This window comes from Falco punctatus, assembly GCF_963210335.1.
Source record: "Falco punctatus genome assembly, chromosome: 9".
NCBI lineage: Eukaryota > Metazoa > Chordata > Aves > Falconiformes > Falconidae > Falco > Falco punctatus.
Genome location: NC_137589.1, coordinates 48,059,646 through 48,087,063, shown reverse-complemented (window position 1 = coordinate 48,087,063; position 27,418 = coordinate 48,059,646). Strand labels below are relative to the sequence as shown.

Below are 27,418 nucleotides of genomic sequence, written 5' to 3'. Positions count from 1 at the left end.
TAAAAGCAAGACTTTTCTCTAGAATTCTAGAATTATTACCGAATAAACTGTCATCTTTATGCAGCTGTCCAACTTCTGCTTTCACTGCAGCTGCTGCATGTTTATGTCTGTGTACCAAGACCAATGTTCTTTGCTTTCATAACGTAACGCTTCTTTATAGAAAAGTCTTTAAAATATCCCTGGAGGCTTCCTGGCTTGAGCCACTGATCCCAAAAGAAAAGCACCAGGCAGTGTCACGTCTGAGTACTTTCATCACACTGACTAGAATAGGGTGCTATTTTAGGATTTTTGAGGGTTTTCCGTGCACCCCAGGTAGAAACAAAAAGTCTGTTTCAGTGGCACCTCTCTGAAGCAGATGAGCTGCAAAGCAGTTACTTCAGCCCCAGAGTTGAAAAGTATACTCTTCCTATGTTCCATTTTTTTATCCCTGCAGGAGCTCTTCAGGCTCGAGTCCTTTAGCCTAAGTCCTGACAGAAAAAAATAACCACACTGATATGGCAGGGGACTTTTTTTGGGTAAAGTTCCGATTCTTAGTAAACAGTTTAGGCTGGTGAACAGAGTATCTGTAGACACGACAGTACATGGGATTTAGAGCTTGTAGTTGTGAGGCAGGTCTGCAGTGCTCATTATTAGGCCTTGGGAAGGTACTTGCGTCCATGCTTCTCAGATGCCCATCATTTTCGGATTGTCATGTTTAACATGCTACTTCGTCAAAATGAGCACCTGATGCATTGTCCTCTGACCCTCACCTTGTTGTATTCAGTATGTGCGTTGGTGCAGTGTGACTTGCTGACCCTTGGCAGATGTGAAGCCCTTGTGTTGGTTGCTTCAGTTTAGACAGTGCCTTGAGTTCTGTTGTCAGTCACCACAAATTGTGCAGCAAGAGAAGGTGTCCGCAGGCACTTGGGGCTGCAGGCCATGGTGTGGCTGCTGCAGCACCTCTGAGGCGATTCCTGCTCTCCAGCCATAAAATCAGGCCATGGAACAAGGCCAGGTGACAGTGCTAGGACATCTCACTCAGTTACTTCATTCACCCCTGTGCACGTCTAATAGCTGCTCTGTCACAATGACCGATGCTAAATTAGGATCAGCGAGAACAGAAAGAGAACAAGAACTCTTTCTCCTGCTGTGGCTGGGTACCCGAGGTCATTGCTCCAAAATGTGGATCCCAGAGAAAACACGAGGTGGCACACAACGCTGCCTCTTCTGCCTTATGTAAGCTATCCCTTGGCAGCCACTGGCTGGGCTTTGCCTCTATAAGACACATTTAGATGCTTCCAGCTCTTTCCCTGTGCTTAGTCTCCTCTCTGCCTGCCACACCTCTTGCACTGGTACTTTCCCTGTGGTTTCTCAGATTTTACATTTTCAATGCTGCTAAAACCACATTTCAGCCCTTTTTGAGTTCCTCAATTCTTATTCAAAAAACAGCAATGACTTTTTTTACTCTGTTCCGAATTTGTACTTAATTTGCTCAGTTTTTCCATCTTTAATTGTACCCAGTTTATCTTCTGTCACAAGGGAAACTTTATGTTCAGCACGCCTGTTCCCTCACTGGATTGGTGCAGATGGAGAAATAGTTTTGGGGGAAATTGTGGAAGCTCTTCCTGCATATTCATGGCTTTTTAGGAATAAGCTGCTGGTGGAAGCGTTTGCAAAAGTTAATAAGAAGCAGATCTAATATATGATTTTCATGAGTTTTTATGTTTGGCTGTGTTTTTTTCTAGTATTATTCTTTTTTAATATCAAAAATCATTTAATTTCAAAGGTTAAGTAATCAACTCTCTTTGAATTAACTTTTTTATTCCTAAGGATTAATACAAGTTAGTCAAAAGGAATACTTAAGTTATTCTTTGTGAGAAATCTCATGTTCTTTCACACCCAGTTTTGAGAAGCCTCAGGAAATTGTCATCTGTAAACCACTGTGCAATTGTTTGCCTTGTAAGCACATGAAGTCCAAGTTCTTCACAGGAATTGTTTGTAAGAAATGAGTTTTCAGATCGTTTGCTCCTTGTGTTTAAGAGCTTTTAAGCAAACTCTTAGTCAGGCTTTGTAAAAATATATTTGAAGCAGTTGAACTTCAGATTATCTGAGATACCGTATGATCCAGGCTGCAGCGGCTGTAGTGGCAGGACCTGTCCCAGGTTTGCCATGTGACAGAAATCCTTCTGGGTACTTTCCCAGCGGTGCCGTACGGCTGTCACCTGCGTTGTCAGATCATCCTAGATAGCCAGGTGCTACTGTCCAGGTAGGGAGGATTGTAGAATCATAGAATCATTTAGGTTGGAAAAGACCTTTGGGATCAAGTCTAACTGTAAACCCAGCGCTGCCAAGTCCACCACTAAACCATGTCCCTAAGCACCAAGTCTACACATCTTTTAAATACCTCCAAGGATGATGACTCAACCACTTCCCTGGGCAGCCCGTTCCAACGCTTCATAATCTTTTTGGTGAAGAAATTTTTCCTAATATCCAATGTAGACCTCCCCTGGTACAACTGGAATCCATTTCCTCTCATCCTATGGATGATGGACCAGTGACTGCAGAAAGGCATTTGTGCTCTCCTGATGAGGACTCTTCTTTTAGGAGCCATGCTCCCTGCATTAGACAGCTTTATTCGCTACAGAGTCATTGATTGCATTTTGGGCTTTTATTTGCTTGTTTGGTTTTTCTGTGTTGAGCATAGCTCATGATTTTGCAAAGACTGTGGTGCTGAGTAACACCAGTGCTGTCTGGCAGGAGGACCTGCTGCTTGAGCTGTTCCTTTGTGTCTTCAGCTATATTTGAAGTACAGGTCCAGAACCACACTGGCTAAAGGCTGAATTACCAGTTAGCAAAGCAAACCCACTTTTGCTTTGTCTTCCCCCTGCCCCACTTTTATTGTTACTGCTTGCTGTCAATCACTGTTGCCGTCAGACAGATAAGGAGCCAGTGCGTACTAGATAGGACTCTAGGTCATCTTTTTTTGTGCGAGGCTGCATTAAGAATTAATTGCAACTGAGCCTGTCATCATCAGTCTTGCTAGGAAAGCAGAGAACATGGAGTTTGTCCCGTATGTTGTGGAGGGAGGGGTTGTTCTACTGCATCTACTTTGTGTCTCATGGAAAACCTGAGCAGCTCTTGGAGAAGGGCTGGGCAGCAGGATTCAACCCGGCTTGGCGATTGATTTCACTTTCAGGGACCTGGGCTTAGGGGGGAGTCAGGTTCAGTACCTTCAGTGAGCCCAAAACAAACATCTGGAGATCTGACCCTCAGTAACCCCAGTTAAACTGATGTCACATGGCCTATTAATCTTCATTTTCACAATTAATAAAATAACCCAAAGGCTTTCTTGCCATGTGAAATACACTTGAAAAATTGATCACAGCAGATTAGAACCAGGAGCCAAAAAGCTTCAGGCTGCTTCCATCTTCAATAGTAAATGAACATGAGCACTGACAATTTTAAGAACTGTGAGGCTAACAAGTCCTTTTGTGCTTTTTTTTGTTTGCTCTGGGAGCAGAGCAACAGTAACCTCAGGCCCTGACAAATTTTTGTTCCTGCAGGCCATGTTCATCTTTAAAATTGCATTAAAATCTCCTCTTGCGAGCAGGTCCAACTGGGTGTGAATTATTCAGGGGTTTTGAGGATGAAGACTTGTTACTCAGTCTGAAATGGAAGGATTGAAAGGTGAACAAGGAGCCCACATGGATCAGGACAGATAATCCATCTGGACTTGCATAGCATGTTTGCTGTTGCTGTATCCCAACTGAACAAGTGTACTCGGGTCACAGCATGAGTTCGTCTTGTGCTTTAATAGGACCTGGTCTACTACACGTAGTGGATATGAAGCTACTTGTTTCACAGTAAGATTTTGAGTGAGTCCTTTTGTTAAGGACTGACAAAAAGGATAGAACAAGGAACACGGTGGCCAGATTGTATAGAATGTGAGAAAAAACAGACACGTGGCAGGTTTGGCCTGTTATGTTCCCAAAACAGCCACGCTTCTGCCTCTGAAGAATGTGTGTAAAGCCAGAGAAAGCATTCATGCATTATGTAGTATTTTCGAAGTGTGGAGGATGCTTAGACACCTCCACCCTGGAAATTACTGAGAGCTTGCCGGCAGCGTTTTCATATATGCTGTTTTTCCACCCACCTCTTTTCACGGAAGAAGATACGAATATGAAAGCTCAGCAGAGCTCTTTAATGCAGCCCATATAAAACCAGCGTCAGACCATCCTTATTTCCCCAGTGTCGTGGCACACAACACACAGCTTGGCCCATGTGTCTGGTTGGAGATGAGGAAGGTGACACGAAGCACACATGCCACAGCTCTCCTTGGTGCTGTGCTGGAGTAAGAGTCTGTGTCGTGCTGTCCCCAAATAACCATTGTGTCTTTCTACCAAAAATAGCTTGCTGTCTCTTATTCTTGTGCCCTTCACATAATGTAGGTGAGCAAGGCATAGGAGCACAGGTGCAGAAGAAGCCTGCATGTGTGTTACTCTCCAAACTAGCTGAGCTGGAGGGAAGGATGACACTCTTTATACTTCAGTTATGTAGTATTTTTTCCCTCCAGCTCTTAAAATTCATGTGTTTCTGCAGGAGAAACAGGTGGTAGTCGCAGCCCTTCCTCCCTCTGGATCTGGCTACTTGCCCAGCACAAAGCAGGTTGTTGTTTCCAGAATGGGCATTTTTTGTAGTACAAAGTACAGTAAAATTTTTAGATGCCCTAATATTGTAAAGAGTGTCCTGTGCTTTGTTGGGTCCTGCTTTAAGTACTCATTAAGCTTCATATTCTGTATCCTGAAATGACTGTAATATGTATTTTGCGTATACTTCGTACAGGATCCTTGTCCCTTAGTCTTCAGTGTATAATTGTCTTATCCTGCTTGAGTCAGCCAGTTGCAGTGATGGTGGGACCCAGCACCCTGATCAGAGACTCAGAGGTGGTTTGATTCTAGTTTTGTGTAGCGTTGGTGATTTGGGTGCTCACATAGACGGTCGGAGAGCTCAGCTCAGCCAGGAGAGCTACAGCACTGGCATCAGTATCTTGGATGCTGGATGCGGCAGCGACCAAGCTTGGAGGCCTTCCAGCCAGGATCGCTGTTGCTATAAACAAGCACAGGGGTGCATGTAGATCAGCTGGGATCGATTGCTCTTTACAGTTGGGAGGCAGGAGTCTGTAACCCTGAGCAGGGCTTGGAAGGAGGAGGAATGAGTACCACAAAGCAGAGCTCTTCAGCCACCCTGCCTCCGGCTCACCCGGAGCCCTGAATCAGAGCTCGGAGGGGAGGGATGGCAGAATTTAGCACTCAGTGCTTCTGGCATGGATCTGCAGAGCTGCGCATGCCGTGCACCCAAGTGTTGTGAATGGCTTTTCAGGGCATAGCAACTCACGTGGTTTTGTGGATAAAGAGCATTTGCTTTGTTGGACAAGGGCTGAATTGCAGGTACCCTTGGTTTATCTTCCCCTCACCACAGGTGCCTTGCCTAGTCTGCCTTGAGGGATGCTGAATTGCAGCTCAGTGCCAGGGTTAAACTCCTTTGTGTTTCCTCTTTGATGCATGACAAATCCGTGCATCATTTTCAGTGGAACATGTTGTCGCACAGCTCACCCCAGCTACTAGTCCCCTGAGAGGGAGGATGCTGGAATGGTTGCTTTGTTGTGTACTGTGATCTCAGCCCCGCAAGGAGCTTGTTTTGTTGTAGCCAGTCTACTGGGTGGAATTAGCACATAACCCTCGCCCCGGATCCTGGTGGAAGCATTCAGTGAGGCTACCACTGCCACTAAATTAGGTGCCTTGACAACAGTCTCGGGGGGATACGCAGTGGATGGCCACGTGACAGCCAGGCTCCTTTCCTGCTTCTCCCAGGCATCATTGGGATTGTAGCCTTTAGTCCTGTCTTCTGGAATGAGTGAGGAGACTCTTTCCTAGCCATTCTTACGTGGTGAACATGGAGCAAGAACACTTGTTTCCTAGCCCTTGAGCAGATGACTATTTCCTTTGTACTGCTGAATTTCTTCCCATTCCTGTTATTCAGGATCATCCAGTTCTTTCTGTCTCTTGTCCCTGTCTCCCTTTCTGTTGATGCTGCCTCCCAGCTTGCAACCCCGTGAGCATTTCTCTGGTCTCTGTGCCACTTCACTGAAATGCTGAAATATACCTCAAGGCTAATCTTTAAGGAACTCTACCAATGATTTCTCTCCTAGCTAATACTGCTTTTTAGTGCTACCCTTTATCTGCACCTTAGCCAGTTCCTTAGTTAGGAAAGACTGCTGGTTTTCTAGTTCAAGTAACAGCTTCCCGAGGATGTTCTCTAGGGGTCCAGACACTGCTGGTCACAAAGTATATTAGTTTGTTCCTTAAAAGTATATCAGGTTGTTCCTTAAAATAGGAAATTATATCTCTAGGGGGGTTAGAGTCTTTTAGTCCCGCTGTTTGCTTTCTGCTCAGCAGTCATTCCAGTGAAGGTGTCTGTCTGACTTAAGTCCCTGGAGGACGAGGTTGTGCTCTGTATGGGAGAGGAGTCTCTATTTTGACATACTCATTGCCTGAAGTACAAGCGAGTCTGTCTGTCTTCCAGAAGCAGCTGAACCCAGAGTCTCTGTGCATGAGTAATGTTCATTAGTCTTAATGAAATAAGAGGCGAGACCATGACGTGCTAGATTTTATACAAGATACTTCACTTTAGGTGTCCTCTTTATATCTCTCAGATGTCCAACATGTAGCAGATCTTATTTTGAGACCATTTCATGCTAAGAGCCCGTCTTTCTGTTAGTGTTTCTTTGCATACAGCTTGTGAAAAAACTGCTAACCAAACGGGCTGCAGCAGGAGGCTGCAGCAGGATTAGGCTTCATTTCCTTTTTGAAAAGGATAGAGCATTTCACCCTCTCTAGCAGTGCAGGCTTTAATGCTTTTCTAGTCAGGAATCCAGCCAGGACCATAACTTGTTTCAGAGCTTGTCCTGCTTGGCTCCACTGCCTCCCACGCAGAGGGGGAGTGTGTGCAGGGGGAGAGACTGCCTGTGTATCTGCACATTGCGAGAAGGGTAATTGCCGTCAGTACTCTGTGAGCCCTCTGGATAGCTCTTTTCTTTTGACATTCAAGGTTTCTCCTCTCAAATCCATTCTTGGCTGAAAAAAGAGGGGTTTATAGCATTTGACTTTTCTCGAGCTCTCTGATCTCTTCTGCAGAATCTAAAAATGTGCCATTCCAGTAGCACTTACTCCCTTAGAGACATATGTCCAAGAACTGACTTAAGGTTGTGTTTCAAGCCCTGGCATGTTGCTATAGTCTGTCTATCCAGGGAGTTCCCAGAAGCGTTACAAATATAGGTTTCATCCTGCAGTGCAGAGCAGGTTGGGATTCTCCACGCCTCGATGCAGATCGGGTGAGTTCAGCTTCTGTGGGTGAACCAGATCTATTGTGGCCCAGAGAGTCACAGCATCACTGAAAGCAGACCCATACCCTCCCAGCTTAGCCCACAGTCAAAGCAGCCCAGCACTGTGCTCGGTGCTCTGTTGAGCGTTCCTTATATTTGCAATTTATCTTCCCTGCAGCTTCCTTGAAATGATGGAAGCCCGAAGTCAAGGACACACATCACCCCTAACAACTAATGGGCAAAGCCCTTCCTCTGGTTCCCAGTCACCCATCGTACCTCCGAGCTCCACGTCGACGGGCAGCTCCAGCCCTGGCACCCCACAGCCACCGCAGCCGCTTTCCACAAGCTCCGCCATCTCTCCTGAACCTCCCCCATCTTTTTCACCAGTGCCTGCACCCGAGGCCCAGCAGCCACACGCACCTCTGCCAGCTACAGCCTCCCCAGCACCTCCAGCTGCAGTCCCACCACCAAAGCGCAGCATTATTTCACGTCTCTTTGGGACATCTCCCGCACCAGACCCCTCTCCTCCCCAGCCAGGTAGGTGCTGGAGTGCAGTGTCTAGGCAGAGCGTCACCTGTGGGTGTTTCTGTTTTCCTTTCATGTTTTTCCCTGCGAGAGGCTGGGCAGACAGGTGTCTGAAAGCCACAGGCCCTGCGTGTGCAGCATGTGTCCAAGGAAAGTTGTACTGTCACTCGTTATTTTTTTCTCCTGATCGGTGGTTTGGTTTGTCTCTGTGCTGGTTTGGATGGGGACTGTGTCCAGCCAGCTGGGTGGTGGCTATAACACATTTCAGGAGGAAAATACTGAACATACAGGAAACACTAATAAAAATAACTCTCAGCTGCTTACCAGGAGCACAAATGTCTCTTGAATAGCAAGAAAAATTGTTAGAGAAGCTATTTGAAGCTCTGTCTTCACAAAAGTGTGGCAGCTCAAAGGGACTCTTGTGTATTAATGGAGAACAGTGGAGTGCTGGTTTTAAAGGTTATTCAGCCAGAAATGATCGCGTAAGTCCAGGCTCTGCAGCAGATTTCCCTCTGGGGAAATATGCTCCTTCAGAGACGGTCCGAGGAAGAGGGCAACCCGCCTTGGCTTCTTCCTTCGCACTGGTACACAATGGAGCAGCGTAGCCCGGCATTTGGTCCAAACCCCTGCCGGATGAAGTTACAGGGCAGAGGCATCGAGGATTTTGTTGCATGTAATTGTACTGATCTGGACCTTAATTTGCCTGTCACATTCAGTTTGTTTGTGAAGCTAACTGGAGCTGCAGAGCTGGCACTGCCTGAAAATCATTAGCATGACATGGTTTGAATCACCCTTTGGAAATACCTTCCCTCTCAAACTGTCAATCCCTAGAGCTCACAGTAGTCTCAAGACACCCACAGAGAGAAAGGAGGAGGTGCTGGGAACATGGTTTGCAGCTTCAGATATTGAAATCTTTCAGGTTTTTTCACACTGTGCATACAGTGTTCTGCATCCTGACTCTGTTACCAGGTATGACACAGTACACCCATTTCAGTTTCTTTGTGACTTTTCCTACCAAGAAACAAACAAACAATGAGGAGCAAATGTTACAAATCCCCTCTCAATAAAAAAACCGTTGTCATATTGATATGTAAAAAAAAAAACAGCAAGTGGCCTACTACCAGTGTTAAAATATTTGGATTTTGTGGGGTTTCATTTTTCTTTTTTTTTTTTTAACTCTGTCACTTAGCTTGAGAACTGTTTTAGGCTTGTGACCTTCAGTCCTGGTATCTTAAGGGTGCTTTTTAAGAGGGTTGCAAAATGCAGCTAGGAAAAGCTGATCTGTCAGTGTTACTAGGTTTATATAGCATGCCAAAGGTCTGCACCTCTACTGGAACATACCTGGGGACTAGCTAATTGGAAAACAGTTGAAAAATCACTGTCACAAAGTAATACTTGTTTTTTTATATGGGAGCTGCTATTTAAGCTTTCCCTTGAAGTCTTGCAGTAGTAATTCTTTTGGCTGTGTTTTTTCTTACACCAACGCTACTCTATGGCATTAGTAATAGCGTTATTAGTATGCAAAAGTGATCTGAAAGCTGTACTAGTAGAGCAAAATCTAGAAAAAACATATACAAATCTTGTTCAGCCAAAAGAAAAGAGCCTAGGTGTGAAGTGCAGTCTGGGTAGGAGAAAAAGGTTGAATATCCTGACAAGGTTAATTGCTTTAGGCTTCTTGGTTATGCTAATTTCATGAGTTTTCATCCTGATACCTTGAAGATGGGTAGAGGTGTTTCTACAAATAAGTTATATTAAAGCAAGCCTCTATTTGCCGTAGCTCTTGATCTTTTGGTTACATGGGGCATCTAAAAGCACAGTGTGAACAATTCTGCCTTTGACAGTTACAGTTGAAAAAGCAAGAGGAGGTGAGTGGGTGAACTGAACAGTCTGGAAAAGGTAAGAGAACAATGATGGGACATCACACAGGAGCGGTGCACACAGCATAGGTGTAAAACGTGGCTGTGGTGTAGTCAGTCATAGCATTCACTGTAGAGCACAGTGAGCTTCCATGCTGGAGAGTTTTTGAGACTATTTAAGAGCCGAGGTCATCCTGGTGCATTTTAAACCATAGCAGCCATGTGTGGTCTGTGAATACCTTCATGCAAAGTTCTGGACTGGTTTGAGTATCCTGTTCATAACCTTCCTCTTCCCTCGCTGTGTAGCCAAGGTCCTGCTTTGTGGCTACTGCCACCCTGGCCGGGCAGGGTAGATCTGTAAAAAGCAAATTTTCTGTTTTGTTTGTGGTGAACCCTGTATTTTACAACTGCTGTTGTTAATGCAGATCCTGCAGCTGCCACTCCTCCTCCCCACCCTGAAGCCCCTGCTAAAGTACAGAGCGTGGAGGACTTTGTTCCTGATGACAGTCTGGACCACAGCTTTCTAGAAGACCCAGCCCCACAGAAGGAAAAAGGGAAGCCGCAGACAAAACACCGTGTTGATAGTGAAAGGTATGGAAAGGAGGATGGAGGGGGGTCAGGCAGGGATGTATCCGGATGCACGGTCTGCATGAGGAGTCAGGCCTGGCTAACCTGTTGCAACTGTTCAGAAAGTGATTGCGGAGCAATTAGCTGCCCCTAAGCCTTTCTGGCTGTGGTATAGTCAGTCGTAGCCTTCACTGTCTCCCGTTAAATGATACACACTGCTCCCTGGGAATGAGGAACAGCAGCAAAAGCTAGTCATCCCCTTCCCGGTTTTGCTGTCTTGGTTTCATGCTCAGTGTTAAAACCACTGGGTTGGTTTGGGTTCAGGAAGGCATTTCTCTCCTGACCAAATGTGCTGAGACATTTGAGATGTTTTCCTTCTGGAACACAGTGTACTTTGCAGGGATATTGTGTTTTGCCTAATGAATACTTTCCCGCCGCAGAGGCCCAAAGCATGGCCATGCTCATTCGTGGCCTGGCACTGCCATTTCTGAGGCGTGATAAAGGGGTCTGTGTTTGTTGGGAGACACCTGGGGCCACTCCATGGCTTAATGGGATTCTGGAAAGAAGGATGAGAGAGTCATGCTTCCTTGGGAGTGTCACTGTATGCTTGCCTGCAGATTCCAGAGAAGTTTTAAGGGGTGCCTTTCTTTTTCTCTGTCCATTTCTAATGTTCCTTCCCAGCATTTTCTCTCTAAATTGGAGAGAGATGGATTTGCTGGGTGGCCGTATGATTATGGAGATACAGATTCAGTGGATAAGGAATTGGCTGGATGGTCACATTTAGAGACTAGTAATAGCTCACTGTCCAAATGGAGATCAGTGACAAGTGGTGTCCCTCAGGGGTCCATACTGGAACCGGTACTGTTCAATACCATCATCAGTGGCATAAGACAGTGGGATTGAGTGCACCCTCAGCAAGTTGGCAGATGACACAGGCTGAGTGGTGCAGTTGATAGGCCTGAGGGACAGGATGCCATCCAGATGGGGACCTGGACAAGCTCAAGGAGTGGGCCCATGTGAACCTCACGAGGTTCAACAAGGCCAAGTACAAGGTCCTGTGTCTGGGTCAGGGCAACCCCCAGTACCAACACGGGCTGGGGTATGAAGGGACTGAGAGCAGCCCTGCAGGGATGCCCTTGGTGTACCGGTGGATGAAGCGCTGGACATGACTTGGCAATGTGTGCTCACAGCCTGGAAGGCAGTCTGTATCCTGGGCTGCATCACAAGCAGCGCGGCCAGCAGGTTGAGGGAGGTGATTCTGCCCCTCCGCTCGGCTCTGCTGAGAGACCCCCGCACAGTGCTGCGTCCAGCTTTGGGGTCCGCAGCACATGCAAGACATGAACCTGTTGGAGCAGGTCCAGAGGAGAGACAGAAAAATGATCAGAGGGCTGCAGCACCTCTCCTGTGAGGACAGGCTGAGGGAGTTGGGGTTGTTCAGCCTGGAGAAGAGAGGGCTCCAGGAGACCTTCCTGTGGGCTTTCAGTACTTAAAGGGGGCTTATAAGAGAGATGGAGACAGGCTTTTTGGTAGGGTCTGTGGTGACAGAACAAGCAGTAGTGGTTTTAAACTAAAAGAGGGTAGATTCAGACTAGGTATAAGGAAAATTTTTTTTTATGATGAGGGTGGTAAAACACAAAACAGGTTGCCCAGGGAGGTGGTAGATGTCCCATCCCTGGGAACATTCAAGGTCAGGTTGAACAGGACTCTGAGCCACCTGATCTAGTTGAAGAAGTTCCTGCTCATTGCAGGGGGGTTGGACTAGATGACCTTTGAAAGTCCCTTCCAAACCAAATTATTCTATGATCCTGTGATTCTATAATTGTCTTCCAGATGGCAGAGAGCTGTGTATATGCTGTAGGCTGGATTTTCTTTCTATTTTTCCTTCTTTTTTTTTTTTTTCTTTTCCTGGCTTTGATGTTTCTTAACCAAAAAAAGAAGGGAAAAGGGATTGTGTATGCTGAGCTGCTCAGACAAGAGGATGTGCAGCAAGCTGTCTGAAAGCAGACTGTCACTTAAGAGAAGACCTAAGCATACTCACAGGCTCTGCATCCCTCTGCTTAGAATAGTCCTTGCCTGCTGCCTCTGTCATCAATATGGGATTAACTAGGAGAGTAATTAAATGCTCATACAGCTCATCTGTGAACATGGTAGCTTCTGCATCTTTTGACATCTTTGTCGTGATTCAGTGTTCTCTAGTTCAACCACAACTACTTTAAATCAGTGCTGTGTGTGAGGCTTGATGCCTTTCTAATGCAGGTCAGCCTGAATCATCATCCCTTGTGATGGTAGAACACGTGGATGTTTTATTAAAAAAGAAAAAAGAAGGAAAGAAAGAAAAAAAAAGTGATGGTTGCTAGAAGCATGCTGGCCTACAAAGCATCTTGGTCATGGCTGTGGCTGAGCTGGGATATTTTTCTGTATTTTAACAAGGAATAGGAGAGTCAAGGCTGACCTTCCCTGGGGTTTGCTGAAGGACTGGATCCTGAAGTGCCCTTAGAGCTCTTCAGCTGCAGTTCTTGATGTGGGTAGCAGGCTGGATCTTTAACAAAGGCTTTTCTTCTCCAGAACGTCAGTCATTGGAAGGAAATAGACGTTAAACTATATACAAAAAGCCAAGAATCTCAAACAGTGGTGCAAGAGCCCTGCTCCTTGGCTGTAGAGTTGTCATGCTCTTGGCTGCTATGATGCCCTTCTGTGCTCTGTCCCCAGTCTTGGTAGATTTCCATGTGAGCTGGTGGGGACAGAAAGAGGGACACCTTTGAGCATTCACAGAGCACAGAGAGGGCACTTCACAGCTTCATCCTTTGGTGAGTGGTAACCATCTGCAGTTAGAACAGCTCTCTTTCCCTAGGAAAAGACCTTGCAGCACATCCCTGCAAATTCAAATGCTCATTACTCTGCTGCAGCTTGGCATCCATGTCTTGCTCTGGTTTCTTATGTAGTTCACACAGTTTTCTTGGTGGTCTGGCAATTTTACCTTCTATTTCTTGCCAAAAAGGGCCTACGACAATAAGCCAGATGTGGTGAAATTCAGAGATGTAGATGTGGTTCTGACCGTGACCTGCAATAATTGATTGCCTTCAGGATGCCAATTACTACCCCATGGTGCCCAGGAGCAATGTAAGGGTTCTGTAAGCACTGTCCCTAATAATCAGCTTCTACTGCAGTGGTAGGTTTTTATAGTTGCAACAAAATGTGCTGCTGCAGAAATTTATCTCTGACCTAAAGAACATGAGAATTACCTTGTGAAACCACTCAAACCTAATGGAGATTTTGTTGGTTTTAAAAAATTAAATACGGGAAGCTGTTTTCCCCTTGCATCTGAGTGAAGAACAAAGCCTCTTCGCCCATCATTGGGCAGCACTGAAAAGAGCCTGGCTCCATCTTCATTGCGCCTTCCTTCAGTTATTTAAATACATTTATAAAGTCCCCCCAGGCCTTCTCTTCTCTAGACAACAGTCCCAGCTGTCATGTGGGAGAGCCTGTCCTCATGTGAGAGATGGTCCAGTCACTTAATCATCTTCGTGGCCCTTCGTTGGCCTGTCTCCAGTATGCCCATGTCTGTCCTGTACTGAGGAGCACCCAGAACTGGACACAGCACTCCAGATGCGGCCTTACCAGTGCTGAGCAGAGGGGAAGGATCACCTCCCTCGACCTGCTGGCCTAATGCAGCCCAGGATACCACTGGCCTTCTTTGCAGCAGGGGCACCTTGCTGATTATGTTGGCGTTCACCAGGACCCCCAGGCCCTCTTTCGCCAGGCTGCTTTCTAGCTGGGCAGCCCCCAGCATGAACTGATGCCTGGGGTTGTTCCTCCCCAGGTGCAGGACTCTGCGTTTCCACTTGCTGAACTTCAGGAGGTTCCTGTTAGACCATTTCTCCAGCTTGACAAGGTCCCTCTGGGTGACAGCATGTCCCTCTGGCACATCAGTCACTCCTCCCAGTCTGGTGTCATCTGCAAACTTGCTGAGGGTATACCATGCCCCATTATCCAGATCATTAATGAAGACGATAAACAGGACTGGGCCCCGTATGACCTCCAACTAGCCTTCATGCCACTGATGACCACCCTCTGGGCACAGCCATTTAGCCAGTTTTCAGTCCACCTCACTATCTGCTCATCCAGCCTGTACATCAACAGCTTCCTGCAAGGATCTTCTGGGAGATGGTGTCAAAGACCTTAATACAGTTCAGGTATCCACTCTCCTCTCATCTACCAGGCTAGTTATCACATTATAGACTTTTATCAAGTTGATCAAACATGACTTGCCCTTGTCCAGGCTACTGCACCTGGCGAGATTCAATTCCCTTTGGGCTTTAGCTTTCCTGATTTCAGCCCCTGGATGCTCAGATGATGTCTCCTTACTCCTCCCAGGTTACCCGTCCTTGCATCCACCCCCCCTGTGTTTACTTTTTGTGTTCGGGTTTGTCCAAGAGTTCCTTGTTATCCACACAGGCCTCCTAGCATCTGTTCAGATGAACCGCTGTTGAGCTTAGTGGAGGTGATCCGTGCATATTAATCAGCTTTCATGGGGCCTTCCTCCCTCCAGGGCCTGGTCTTAAAAGACTCATCCAGGCACATCTTTGAAGAGGCCACAGTCTGTTCTCCTGAAGTCCAGCTTGCTCTTTACCCTCCTTCCTGCCCTCAGGATCCTAAACTTCACCAAGGCTGCATTTGACCTTCACCTTCCCAACACGCCCCTCATTTTTTGCGGGTATGAAGTCCACCAAAGCACCTCTCCTTGCTGTCTCCTCTGTCACTCGGAGGAGGAAGCTATCAGTGCACTCCAGGAACCTCCGGGATTGCTTACATCTTGTTGTCCTGTCCCTCCAACACGTATCAGGTTAGTTGAAGTCCATGAGGACCAGGGCATGCAAACATGAGGATGCTCCCATCTTTTTGTAGAGGACCTGATCGATTTGTTCTTCCTGGTCAGGCAGCCTGTGGCAGGCACCCACTGTGGCGTCACCTTCACCTGTCCTCTCCTGAATCCATAAGCTCTCAGTTGGCTCCTCATCCGTCCCCAGGCAGAGCTCCATGCACTCCAGCTGCTCCCTCTCATAGAGGGGAAGAGGGGAAGGTCTTGTTCTCATTGGAAGCAGCATGCTATGCTGTGTAACCAAACTGCTTCCTGAACTCAAGGGTATGTTTACTTTCGTTTGTAAGAACTTGTTTGCTTTTCTGAGCTTCAGAAAGAGGCTGTAAAGTCCGGGATTTCTTGTCCGTTTTGTTGACGTAGGGAATTCTTGATTTTTTTGCAGTGATGTCATGTGACCTTTTCCCGTTCCCTACTGCATAACATCTCTAAACAATGGAGCAAGAGTTGACACAGAGCAGTAATGTTAGAAAAAAGCACTGGTTTTTAAGCGTACTATCAGTGAGGAATGTGCTCATGCCTGTGGAACAAGACTACTCTTGCCCAAAGATCAGACAGCTGCTGAGACTTCCAGCACTTACTGATGTCTCTTTGTTGCGATAGCTAAATCCCAGCACAGATCTGTAGAGGTTAATGGAGTCCTGGGTTTTGTTTAATGGCATGTGACGGTTCTCTAGTTTGCAATAAAGAGAACTCCCCGAATCAGTTTCTTTACCAGTTAATTAGGAAGGCAGTTCCATCTCCCAGTTTGCTGTTTTAGAATTTTATTTGCTGCTCTTTAGCCTGATGCCCTGAACCAGTGGGTGTGTGACTGCACTGCAGGAGCTAATCTGGCTCCACATGGGCTCTCCTCTTCCCTCCTGCCCAGTCAGGCTGGCCTAGGTCCAGCGGTGGACTGTAGGTGTCTGGAAGTGAGTTTATGCTGTACCTAACGGTATTCCTGATCTGTCTTCTCAGCATCACTAGACATTTATCCTAAACATTGATTAGATTTCCTTGTCCTTACATCTGAAGGGCTTTGAACTGATTCTTTGCTTTTATGTCACCTGCTATTTATGTAGTTGTACCCAGCTGCACTAGACCAAGCAGGAGAAGCTGAGGACACTGGCTGGTTCACAGTAGAAGACCCCCATCTTGCAGAATACAGGCATGCAGGCTCATCCTGCAGTGTGTGATTCCTTCAGCTTATCTGCTTTATTAAGATTTTGGGGTTTTCCTCTTTCTCTAGGGCAAAAATTGATGTGGCAAGAGGATTCTTTCTGCTCACTGCCCATGGGGCTGGCTCCCCTGGCTGCGCGGCAGGGCTGGTGGAACATGGTCAGTCTGGGTTTGAGGCAGTGTTCTCCGGTTGCAGCAGGATTTGTTTCATCACCAGCAGCTATTCTGTGTACGTGACGGAGGACTTACTGGGGAAACCCCAATGTGCTCTTTGATCAGTAGCTCAGACGCAGACCTCGGCAAGCCTAGTCACTTTTGGTGGGTACCTGCGCCTGCAAACACGTTGGCTTAACAGTAACACAGGCTTGGCAGCATTTCAGGTGTTGGAGAGAGTGGTGCAATGTGCTTGTTTTTGCATGCTCTGAATTCCTTCCAGCTGGAACCTCAGGACCACAAGCTGATACTAATTTTGCATTGTCAGACCTTGTTTATACTGCAGCAGTGATTTTCCTGACATATATTCACTGCATTGGTTTGCTCTTAAGCTGTCACTCAACGATTTGTGTGGAAGTTATAGATGGAGGCAGTGTATTCACTGCAAAGGGAAATGACCCACTTTATGCGGGTGTGTGTACACATGTGGATGTTCTATTCAGACTGGGAATGTTCTAAAGGCTGCAGGTCTTGTGTGGTGTACGGTCAAAGGACAGTGGCAGCAGCCTCCAAAGAGTCTCCATGCTTAACAGAGCAGTGATTGTTAAAGAAATGTAATGTCAGTAGTTCAGAATAATATTCTGCCATGTTTAGGATGCAACTCCATTTTCTTTTCAGCACACGTCAAGAGAAAACCCTGCGGAAATCACTCACTTGTAATTCCTCCAACCTTGGAGGCTGTTTTGGGCACCAGTTTTCTTCTCCTTTGTGTGAGATGGGCTGTGTGCCTCCTTTCTGGCTTGGTATGAGAGCAGCAGTGTTATGGATGAAGGGGCTCTTCAGCCGCCTGTCTCTGCTTAGCTGGGAGCTGCGCTGTGAGTCCTGAAAGCAGAGGGATCCACACCAAAAGCAGAAGGAGGGAGTGGACGTTAGCTGATCTTAGCACTCTAACCCAGACAAGCATTGGTTGTAATGGCACTCAATGTGCTGCACCGGTTGTCAAAAGCATGGTGTCCCTTATGTCACAAAGAACTCTGTTATCCGTTGGCAGATTGATTAATTCTTGAAAACTAACCTGTAAACAGTAACTGGCCATAAGAAGAGCCAGAGTGAGTAGTACAATCATCCGGACTGGTGCTGGCCACGTGCTAGTTACTGGGAACGCCACCTTCTTTCCAATTAAGGATTTCAGGGTTTTGTGATTCCTTTTATGCCTCTGAAATCTAATCTGTTCCAAGCTATAATAATTTTTTTGTCTCTGTGTAAAAATGAAGGCTGTGTTTGTACAATCCATATCAAGTTATTAAAAGGACAGTGAGTATTGTGTATGGTAGGTTATCAGGAAGGAGCTGGGTATCTGTTGTGGATAAGGCAAATAGAATGAGGGAAAGTGATAGGAAGGCTCATCAGCCAAGACTGGGGAAAATACCTGTATTCCTGACATGAGCAAAACCTTCAGAAAGTATTAAAATTGTTGAGTCCTGGGGACATACAGACAAGAATCCTCAGCTAGTATTTTTAGCTCTGAAGCTGTCTATCAGGAGGCCTCTGAGCACATAACTGTGTTACATCCAGGGAGTCTGACAGACTCCCAGCTCTAAAAGCGTGTCCTTAAGTTAATTTAATTTGGGGAATGTTAAAGCATGGGTATGATGTCTGGGTAGCTGCCTGCTTCAGGGAGCACCAGAGAAATAGAAATAATTCCAGGAAGCTAATAGCTGCAAGTGAATTCCCATAGTAGTGGCAGTGTATGATCAGGTTTAATTACAAGATGTGGGGATTAAGGCAGGCAGTTCCCACAGTTTAATTGACTGATCCTTGCATATTGGACTGGGGATGTACTGATAAAGCTGAAGCAACAGGCTGCTCTGTAGTCACCTTTTGCTCACCTTTTCCAGCCACTTATTTCCAGCCTGAGCAGTAGCGGCTACTGTGTGACACATCCTTCTGGGGCCCATTTTGTCCAGGGTTTGTGCCAGTGCTGCAGCTTGCAGGTCCAGCCTGAACGGGGCAGCGGCTGGGCAGTGTTCAGGGGGAAGGCTGGCAGTGCAGTTGCCCTGGGCTGAGGGACATTGACCCTGAAGTTGGCTGGGAAAACTAGGCAAGCGGCAGTCTGCTTTCAGGGGGAAGCATGTCTGTCCTAGCACATCCGAAGGATGCTGTGTCTGATCGTTGTCTATTTTGCAGCGATGGAGAGGTGCCCGGGGGGAACCCCATGGTGGCAGGTTTCCAAGACGACCTGGATCTGGATGACAAAATCCCCAGCAGACCCATACTGGCAACGGAACGGGTGCCCAGCAAGAATGTCACCCTTTCCAGTGAGGAGGAGGAAGAGGTGAAGGACTCTAAGGTTGTACTCATACCTAATGAAGACATCAACACGGAGCAAGAAAAAAAAAGGTACAAAGCACAGCCTGAAGTGGGGGTTGTGCTGGCAAACTTGGGCCTTTTCTCGGTCCTGACATTGACAGCTGTGTGGGTTCTGGAAAATCTTGGTGCCTCCATCAGCCTGTTCCTTCAGCTGTAAACTGGGGCTGTATTTACTTAGGGGTGACTGTTTTACGCAGTGTTTTCTGCACTGCACCTTGGCAGGGTGCCTTTGAGCACTGTGCTGCCATGGTCACTGGTACATTTCTGCTTGGGAATTGGCCCAGCCTTTCTCTCAAGTTTGAACAAGAGGCTGTAACTGAGCGCTCGAACAGACGTTCATAGCGGTGTGAGAAGGACAGAGGAGTCGAGCCTTGTGGTGAAGGGAGTGGATGTCATTCACCACACCCTGTGCTGGAGAAGGATCAACTGGATCATGTACTCTGTGTACCACATCCTGCGGGTGACAGTCAGGTGCGGCCCACTGGCGCAGGCACCGTACGTCAGCATCCCCAGGGACACGAGGGTTGTCTTCAGCCTCTGAGTGGTGTGTGACCACACACCCCAGGATGGACTGTCACTCCTGTTGAGATACACATTGCAGTTCTTGAGACAGCCTCAGCTATTAATTGGTCGTTATGCTTTGCTTTACAGAGCGGGTGTGGACAGGCTCTGACAACTTGGTTTTTTTCTTCTCAGGTCTTCCAGAAATTCTCTGAAACCCCAGAGTGAAGCAATTTTGACCAAAGCAACTGACCTGAAGCCTCCTGACAGTTTACCTCCACGTTCTGGGTCCGAAAGAAACAGCAGCAGCAAGGTCAGCGCTAGCCTGCCAGCTGCTGCTGCCGCTGCCACCCCAGCAGCAACCCAGGCCCCAAAGACCACTTCCCAAAGCAAAGGACATGCTCTCAAGCAGAAAGTGGTCAAAGAGGAAAAGCCTGAGGAGTCTGACAGTGATCAAGAGGGACCAATAGCTACTCAGATGCTCTCATTTGTTATGGATGACCCAGACTTTGAAAGTGAGGATTCTGACAGCCAGAAGAAGAAAATGGTAAATAACATGCATGAATCGCTGTGCACTGCTGTGAAGCTGAGCTTGAAGTGTTGAGGCATCTCACTGAGCAGAGCTTTCATCTGCTCTCCCATCTCTCAGCATCAATCGCAACAAGTCAGGTGCTAAGCAACCTGAAGAGATTGATAAAAGGACAAACCCACTAATGCTCTAATTGTCGAAGCCACGTGGCAAGAAAGTTTGTGCTTATGGGTTTTAATGTGCTGTTTGTTCTCAGTAAGTCCAAAGCATGGTCAGTCCAGCAGCATGAAAGGTATGAAACACAAATACCGTCTACCAAATATACTAACAAAATACAAAGCTGATGGTTTTTCACCCAAAGTTTAACATGTAGAAGTGTGTGCGTGCCAGGGAGAGTGAGATCCCTACAGTCAATCCAGCAATCAAAAGGCCATAACAAAACTTGCTTGACAAAGCTTCTTACTGGAGTAGGAGAATCTGCCTGAGAAGGACTTTCCATATAGCCAGGGGAGCTGTAACGTCTGTGACACGCAGCACGTGGGAAGCTGCTCAGTGCTCAAACACCCGGCGCAGCTGGAGTTCCTTCTGCACCTGTCATGTAGTAAAGGTGGAGAAAACACAGGTGTCTTCTCTGGGCTGGTAGGAACTTTGTGCTGTGAGTCCAGATATCCCACATTTCAGAGATCTGTACTTGCAGCCAGCAGAGCAGTCTCTAGAAATTGCTAACTGTGATTGGGATGGGCAGTTGCTGCTCAGGGGTACTCCTGGTGTCTGGGTTAGCTGGTGTTCAGAAGTGTTTGATGTGTTTGCATCATTCCAGAATCCTGCAGAAAGGACTGTTGTCCCAGTTTCTTTGACCTTGCCTATGTGTCATGTTGTTTATGAAGTAATTTTCCATTTGTTTAGTATTTTCAGTACACGCTTTTCTTGACACTTTAATATGAAAGCAAAAGTATTTGGAGCAAGTTTACTCCTCTTAGCAGGCAGTGATGAGAAGCAGGATTTGTGAGGGCTGTTACCATTGCAACAGTGTCAGGGAGATGCGCCACAACTTGTGAATGCTTTTCAACTGCAAGGTTTACTGGTCAGGCAAAGCCGTAAAAACCACCATTAGCAGGGAGAAGGGGAGCATTGCCTAGATGAGCAGCAGAGCAAGGCTGTGTTTGGTCAGTACGGACGATATAAAGAAAGGGTGGTTAACAAATTCTGGAGAGGATCGGTTGGCAGGTATCAGAAGATCATTAAACTTCATTTCCATTCCCATCGTGCAGAGACAGGGGGTTTTGGGGTTGATATCCAGTCTCTGCAGCATCCTGGGGTTTAGCCCACATTGAAGGGGCAAGTTTGCCCCGGGAGCACGTTCCCTTTTGACTCACTGAAGGGAGTTACTCTGCAAACACAGCCCACTTCCTTGGCCCTGCTGCATGGTGCCTCTGGTACGTGAGACTCCACAGGGCTACACAGCAAAAAGTTTTTGTCTGTCAGGTCTGGAGCTGAGTTTTCAGCTTATTGGATTTGATTTTCCCCAAAACAGAGGTGCCTGCCCAGGGCAGTTAGAGGCTGGTGCTGTTGAGCTAACACAGTTGAAGGTCTCGTTTAATCCCTTTACATCAGGAATTTGATTTTGGTAGCATGAGTGCTAAGTTATCAGGGCACACTTTCCAGTACCAGTGCTACTGAGGCATTTTACTGAGGCAAGAAATAAATAGAGCTTATAAAATCAAGAGCATTGATTTCCAGGCGGTAACAGTTCGGTTTAGCTACCATTTCCTTCCCTCCTCCCCACCTGCGAACATCTGACGTCTTTGTGTAGAAAATGCTTAAAGATTTTGGTTGAAAGATTTGTCGGTGTTGTATGCCTGTTCTTGTCTCTAGGATGAATTCCCAGTCAGGGAAGATCTCTCTGAAATATCTGATGACGATACCTCGTTGGCAAAGCCGCCCCAACCTGTGAAATCAACGGTCCACTCCTTTAAACTGAAAAATGACTCAGATCTCTTTGGTTTGGGTTTGGAAGAAACTGGTCCCAAGGAGAGCAGTGAGGAAGGTAAAGGTCACACCTTATTTCCACTCTTGCTGATTTTGTTTGTTAGGCATCTGTTTTTTTCCAAAATAGTTCCAGGGTGTAAGCAAACCAATTTGCACTAAATAAAATACCCTATGACTTCATGCAGTGCCCTGTGTGAGTTTTTAATGCAGTTTAACACAGCATAAATAACTTTCTTTTAAGTTTTTCCCCGTGGGGAGGTGGGGAGCTTGGCTTGTCTGTGACATCAGCCATGTATTATTTTTGTCCCAGCTGGAAGCAGGAGCACATCTTTCACAGGCTGCTTCTGTACAAGGCTTCCTGCTTAAGTCTTGCATGCCTGGGAAGTGATGCTCAGCATGGCAGTGCCCACTCCCTCAAGAATTTGGATAACCTTCCAACTTGCTCCTCTGTTTTTGGGAAAGGTGAAGTGGGGTTCTGGCCACAACCTAAGCATTCCTCAAGCTCCCCCCACCCCGATCCCCTGAGGGAACATACCTTACTCACACAGATAATTTCTGCTGCCTTGGCGTTGCTGCAAAACAACTTCCTATATATCTGCCCCCAGTGTCACCATGAAAGATGGGAAGTTAAAGGCTTACGGGGCGAAAAAGCTGTAAGCAGCACTAAAAGAGAGATATCTTTGAATAGCTATTCCGAAAGTGTAAGCAAGGTGTCACAGGCTGCGATGGCTTCATCAGCTTGTCGCTTTGAGTTGCTGAACAGCACAGCTTGAAATAGCAAGTGCATCTGCAGAGGCCCAGGTCAATAATTTAACTTCAGTTTAGCATCTTTAATAATTCAACGTGGGTTCTTCCTGTCTCCTTTTTCTGGGATAAATATAAAAATATATCTTGGTAGTCAGTCAGTTGGAGCTTGACCGGCAATTGGGCTTCTCTGTGGCTGACTTGTATTTACAGATCAGCTGAGGAAAAAAGAGTGCGTAGGTAACATTGACAATCAAATACCACGTGTGGAACATGGTACAGTTATAAAAGTTCCTGTGAAACAGCCAAGTAGATGCTCTCCTGTTCGAGGTTTTGTGCAAAGGCAATGGCCATTCAGCAAAGTCAGCAGCCACAATTAACTTGGGACAAATGTTTTGATGTGATGGATGCTGGGACTCATTTGATACCGTCAAAGTAGCCACCCCTGTAGAGCAACACTGATGCTTTGGCCTCGTAATACAATGTCCATGTGCAGTTTGAGTAACAGTGAGCGCTAGGCTGTCAGGGTGCTCCCATCTGCTGGCACCGTGTCCTGAATGGGCCTTCCATCGCTAGCTCAACTCGCAGAAGCACAAACCGTGCCTGGTGGGATTTCCATTTGCCCTGGAATATTTAGTGGTCAGAGAGAAATTGTTCCCAGGAGCTTTTCTTCAGTTCTGGAAATAATAAGCTGGTCCCAAATTTGACCTTTGGACCAGTTTATAGAGCTGGTCTCTGTATTTGTTTCTTGGTAGCTGTGAAGACAGTGAATGCCCAGGCCAGTGTTCATAACACAGAATAATATAGATAATAATTTAACTTGATGTATATGGTTAAGTTAGAGTGTGACTGATGGGGCCTCTGTTGGTTTCTGAAGAGGGGCAGTTTGTCCTGAGGTGGTGGGATTGCCTTTGCACAGGGCTCCAGGATGGAGCGTTTTGTTCCCAGAAATCAGGACAGGGCAGGATTGCATCTCTTACACTTTAAATTGATTTTTAAGAAATGTTGGTTTTTTGTTTGAACAGATAAACAACCTTCTAAGGAGAAAAAGAAGAAGAAAAAGAAAAGCAAAGAGGTACTATTTAATTATTGAGAGCTATCTGCCATATTATCTACCAGCCAAGGAGAGGGGTGGCCTTCTACAGTGTACTCTATGTACCTGGTGGACTTCCTTCCATTCTGGCATCCTGTGGCTGGATCTGTGCCTTCTAGGCTCTGCAGACCACAAAGTTTAAAAGCAAGCTTTTAGAACAGTTGAATTTTGAAAAAGCAGTGTGTGAGTTTATACAATATAGGATTAAATAGAGCAGTGCATCTCTGCTGGGCTGAGTCTGTTGACAGCACCATGACTTTTTCCCAGCAAAGAGGTGTCCCTGACAGACCTAATCTCAGAGGCAGCGAGGGAAGTCTGCAGGAGGCTTTGTCGTTGACATTTCTGCCTGTCCAATACTGTGGTATGGTCAGGCACAAACTGCCTGACAGACTATGTATAAACCAGATGGTCTTTCCTCTCTTCTGTCCAAACTCACAGAAGGGTCTTCTGGAATTAAATCCAAGCCAGCCTTGGTAGTAGATGCTTTGCCCTAAGTAAGGTTCCCGTCGGAGCCAAGTTTCAGGACCGAATATGCAGGGTTACTGGCACGTTCAGAGGATTTACTAATAAAAATTTTCTCATTTTGTAGGAGGAGGAGAAGTCTGCGAAAAAGAAGAGCAAACACAAGAAGAGCAAAGAGAAGGAGGACAGCAAAGAGGAGAAAAAGAAAAAGAAAAAGAAGAGCAAGGAGAAAAGCAGTGAGATAGATGAACTTGAGGCTTTTCTTGGAGGAGGAGGAGCCAGCATGAGCAAGCCGCGAGGAGGTGGGGACTATGAGGAGCTGTAGGCTGGCTGCATGTATGTGCAGCGGACTCTTCTATCGTGGCTGTCTCCATCTTTTCTTACAAGTCACACCAGGACAGGTGCAGATGTGTAAAGCTTTGGCTGTTTGCCGTATATTCTTTCAAAACAGAGTTGGCAAAACAAAAGCTTTACATCTGTCTGTGCTGTTCTGGTGCGTTTGTTACACAAAGAAAATCCAGCTGAGATGTACTTGAGTAAGGGGGAGGTTCAGGGAACAGTTCCCAGGCCCGCTTCCAGGCTGTTGTTTTTTCTCCTTCCAGAGATGCCCTGTTGGGTAGCTGGCAGGTTGTGGGAGGCAAAGGGGGCCTGTCTCCTGCTCTGCCCCTGCTATATTCCTCTCCTACATGCCTGAAATTCCTGTCTTGTTAAGAGGAGTGCAACAAAACATGCCGCATGAATGCATCGTGCTCGCCTGTCTCAAGTCTTTAACTTTTTATCCTTCCTATTTTTTTAATGAGAAAGGTAGTATTGGCCATTGCTCCACCCAGCAGTTGATGAGCTTTAAATCGAGCAGATCATGCTATGGTACAGCTCTCTAAAACAGCAGCCACAGGGCCAGAGTGAGAGAGAGTGTGTGTGATTTTTGGAGTCCTTTGAACGGGACCTTTCTGCGCAGCAGCTTAATTAGCACTCACTGGTGCTGCTGTTGGAATTCATGAAGCCCCATTGACTTCCGTGGCCCCAGTGTCTCAGACACTACACGTAAGCTGCTATGCAGTTTGGGAAAACAATGCAAAGTGCAAATCTAACCTGAAAAAGAGAGAGAAAAATCAGTGCTTTTCTGCATTTCCCACCCTTGAATTTGCGTATACTAGAATCCCCTCCCTTTAGTACCTCTCAGGGACATGACTTTCGTGTGGAAATGAAGATATCCAGAGCTTCAGGACTGTCAGCAGGGAAGTGTTAGCATGGCAAGGCATTTGCTTCTCAGGCATTTTACAGTCACGCTGTAAAACACTGGCTGCCCCTCTATACCAAGAGGGACAACCGCTGTAGCTCAGACAGCATCCTTCCTGGTCCCGCTTCTGTCGATACTGCCGCCGTGTTTCCTGGGCCGAGCCTCCCAGCAGCCATCAACGCTGCCTTTCCCTGCCCCAAGTGGAGAGCGTCCTCCTACCCCAGGAGTTTGGGAAGCCTTTTGGGTTTTGTTTTGAACTTCAACCGGTGGATTAGTACCTGCTCAGCAGCATCGGTTGCCGTTGGATAGGCACTACAGGCCAGCCCTTCGCACTTGTCTGTGTCTCAGTGAGCAGCCCCTGTGCTGGATGGAGCTTGTTAGTTCTCTGTACTCCCTTCTGGTTTGGTTCTGGTGTCCCTTTCACAGCTCGGATGGTGAAGCTCCCTCCAGGTTCTGTGCATTATGTTGCTCTGTTGCTTGCAGGTTGATTTGAGGTTTGGTTTTGTTCTCCCTCTCCCCTTTTTGTTGTAAAATGTCAACCGTGAAACCCAGGCTGGGGTTTCCTTCTACATCCCTATAAAGCAATGTGTTCTTTTGATCCATTATCCCCTCCAGAGTCGTCTTGACCAGCAGGCAGTTACCTGCTCCATTTTTCTTTTTCTTTCCCCCAGCCCCCAAATGCACTTGTAACTGTTTCCCTATAAAACTGGGTTTTCTGCTGCATGAGCAGTATATTGTTCAGGTCTGTTTGCCGTTAGCATTTGCCTACTTCTCTGAGCATTGCTACATTTCATGTGACACTTGCATGGGACAGTTCAAACTTTGCACATCTGGGCAGGAAAAAGTGGATTGGGACGTGAATGGTTTGCGGTCTCTTGCGAAAAAGCAGGCTGGCGTTCAAACTTCAGCTGGCTGCGTTCCTGAAAGTGCTTCTGTTCTGTGAAGATTTTGGGTCATGTTCCATTTTGCATTGAAAAAAACCTGGTACAATCCATTCTGACTATAAAGCTCTGTTGTACAACTGCCTCTGCACATCTTCTTCTCCACCACAAGCATATCTGCCTGGGCTTGGGAGCTGTGTGTCCCTCCAGAACTGTTTCACAGAAGGACATCCCACTGCCCCCCTTCCTCATGCTGTTGCATTCTTGCACTTCACGGAACAGGGCGCTAAATTAAAAACAGTGTAAAAAAAGAAAGTTGAACGTAAAATACCTGAGTTCTTTCCCCAAAACGGAAATCTGTCCTGAGAAAGCTGTTGTTTTCACACAGCATAAGGGAGATGGCATTTTTGTTCAGCTCTGCTTCCTTGCGAATGCAGCTCTTGGTGAGCAGAAGGCTGTACAGGCGCCGAGTCCCCTGGAAACACTGATGTTGGCATTGGTTTGTCTTTCACCCGGGCCAGATTTGACCACCGTAGGAGCCTTTACACTCCCTGTGGCTCGTGTTCCTTGTCAACACAAGGAGCTGAGGCAAAAAGAAGGAAAGATGAGTCATTGTGCTCCAAAATACTCCTTTAAAAGAGAAAAAGCAGATGTGAGGGTTCTTTCTACTTACACTAAAGCCCCGGGAGGGTGTGTGGCATGTTTTTGCTTTGGCAGCAAGACCAGAGAAATCCCACCCTGTGGGTGAAGCGGGAGCGTGGAAGGGAATAGCAGCAAAAAGGTGCTTTTTAGACTTCAATTTTTCCCTTTTTCAGGGAATGCTGAACTGGTCAGGGGTGTAGCATGAGGTGTATTCCGGTGCCAGCAAGCGTGAGTGAGGGGAGAAAGAAATAGCCCTTGTCAGAGCTGGGCTCTCCCGTGCCCAGTCTTTCAAATAAGCTAAATATAAAAAGTATGTGTACGTGCCTGTCATTCTGGGGAAGCTTCTGCAGGATCACATCGATATAAATAGTTCTGTGAGCATCTCTAGAGGTACCAGTGCATTTGCTTTTGGGTTTATCAGTCGTCCAAAAAAACCTCAAGAGCTTGAGGCGCTGCAATTTCTTGCAGTTAA

General features: G+C 46.7%; 1 protein-coding gene across 2 annotated transcripts in view; it reads left to right on the top strand.

Moving 5' to 3' along the window:
- Window positions 1-26,444, top strand: part of RABL6 (RAB, member RAS oncogene family like 6) — a 58,713-nt gene extending 32,269 nt beyond the window's left edge. For both annotated transcript variants that reach the window (XM_080402184.1, XM_080402185.1), the window contains 7 exons: window positions 7,539-7,897; window positions 10,167-10,332; window positions 18,683-18,895; window positions 19,562-19,913; window positions 21,771-21,942; window positions 23,654-23,703; window positions 24,311-26,444. In XM_080402184.1, the coding sequence (XP_080258310.1) occupies window positions 7,539-7,897; window positions 10,167-10,332; window positions 18,683-18,895; window positions 19,562-19,913; window positions 21,771-21,942; window positions 23,654-23,703; window positions 24,311-24,508 (1,510 nt within the window). In that variant the 3' untranslated portion in view covers window positions 24,509-26,444. The remainder of the gene's footprint in view (window positions 1-7,538; window positions 7,898-10,166; window positions 10,333-18,682; window positions 18,896-19,561; window positions 19,914-21,770; window positions 21,943-23,653; window positions 23,704-24,310) is intronic.
- Window positions 26,445-27,418: the final 974 nt, after the last annotated feature.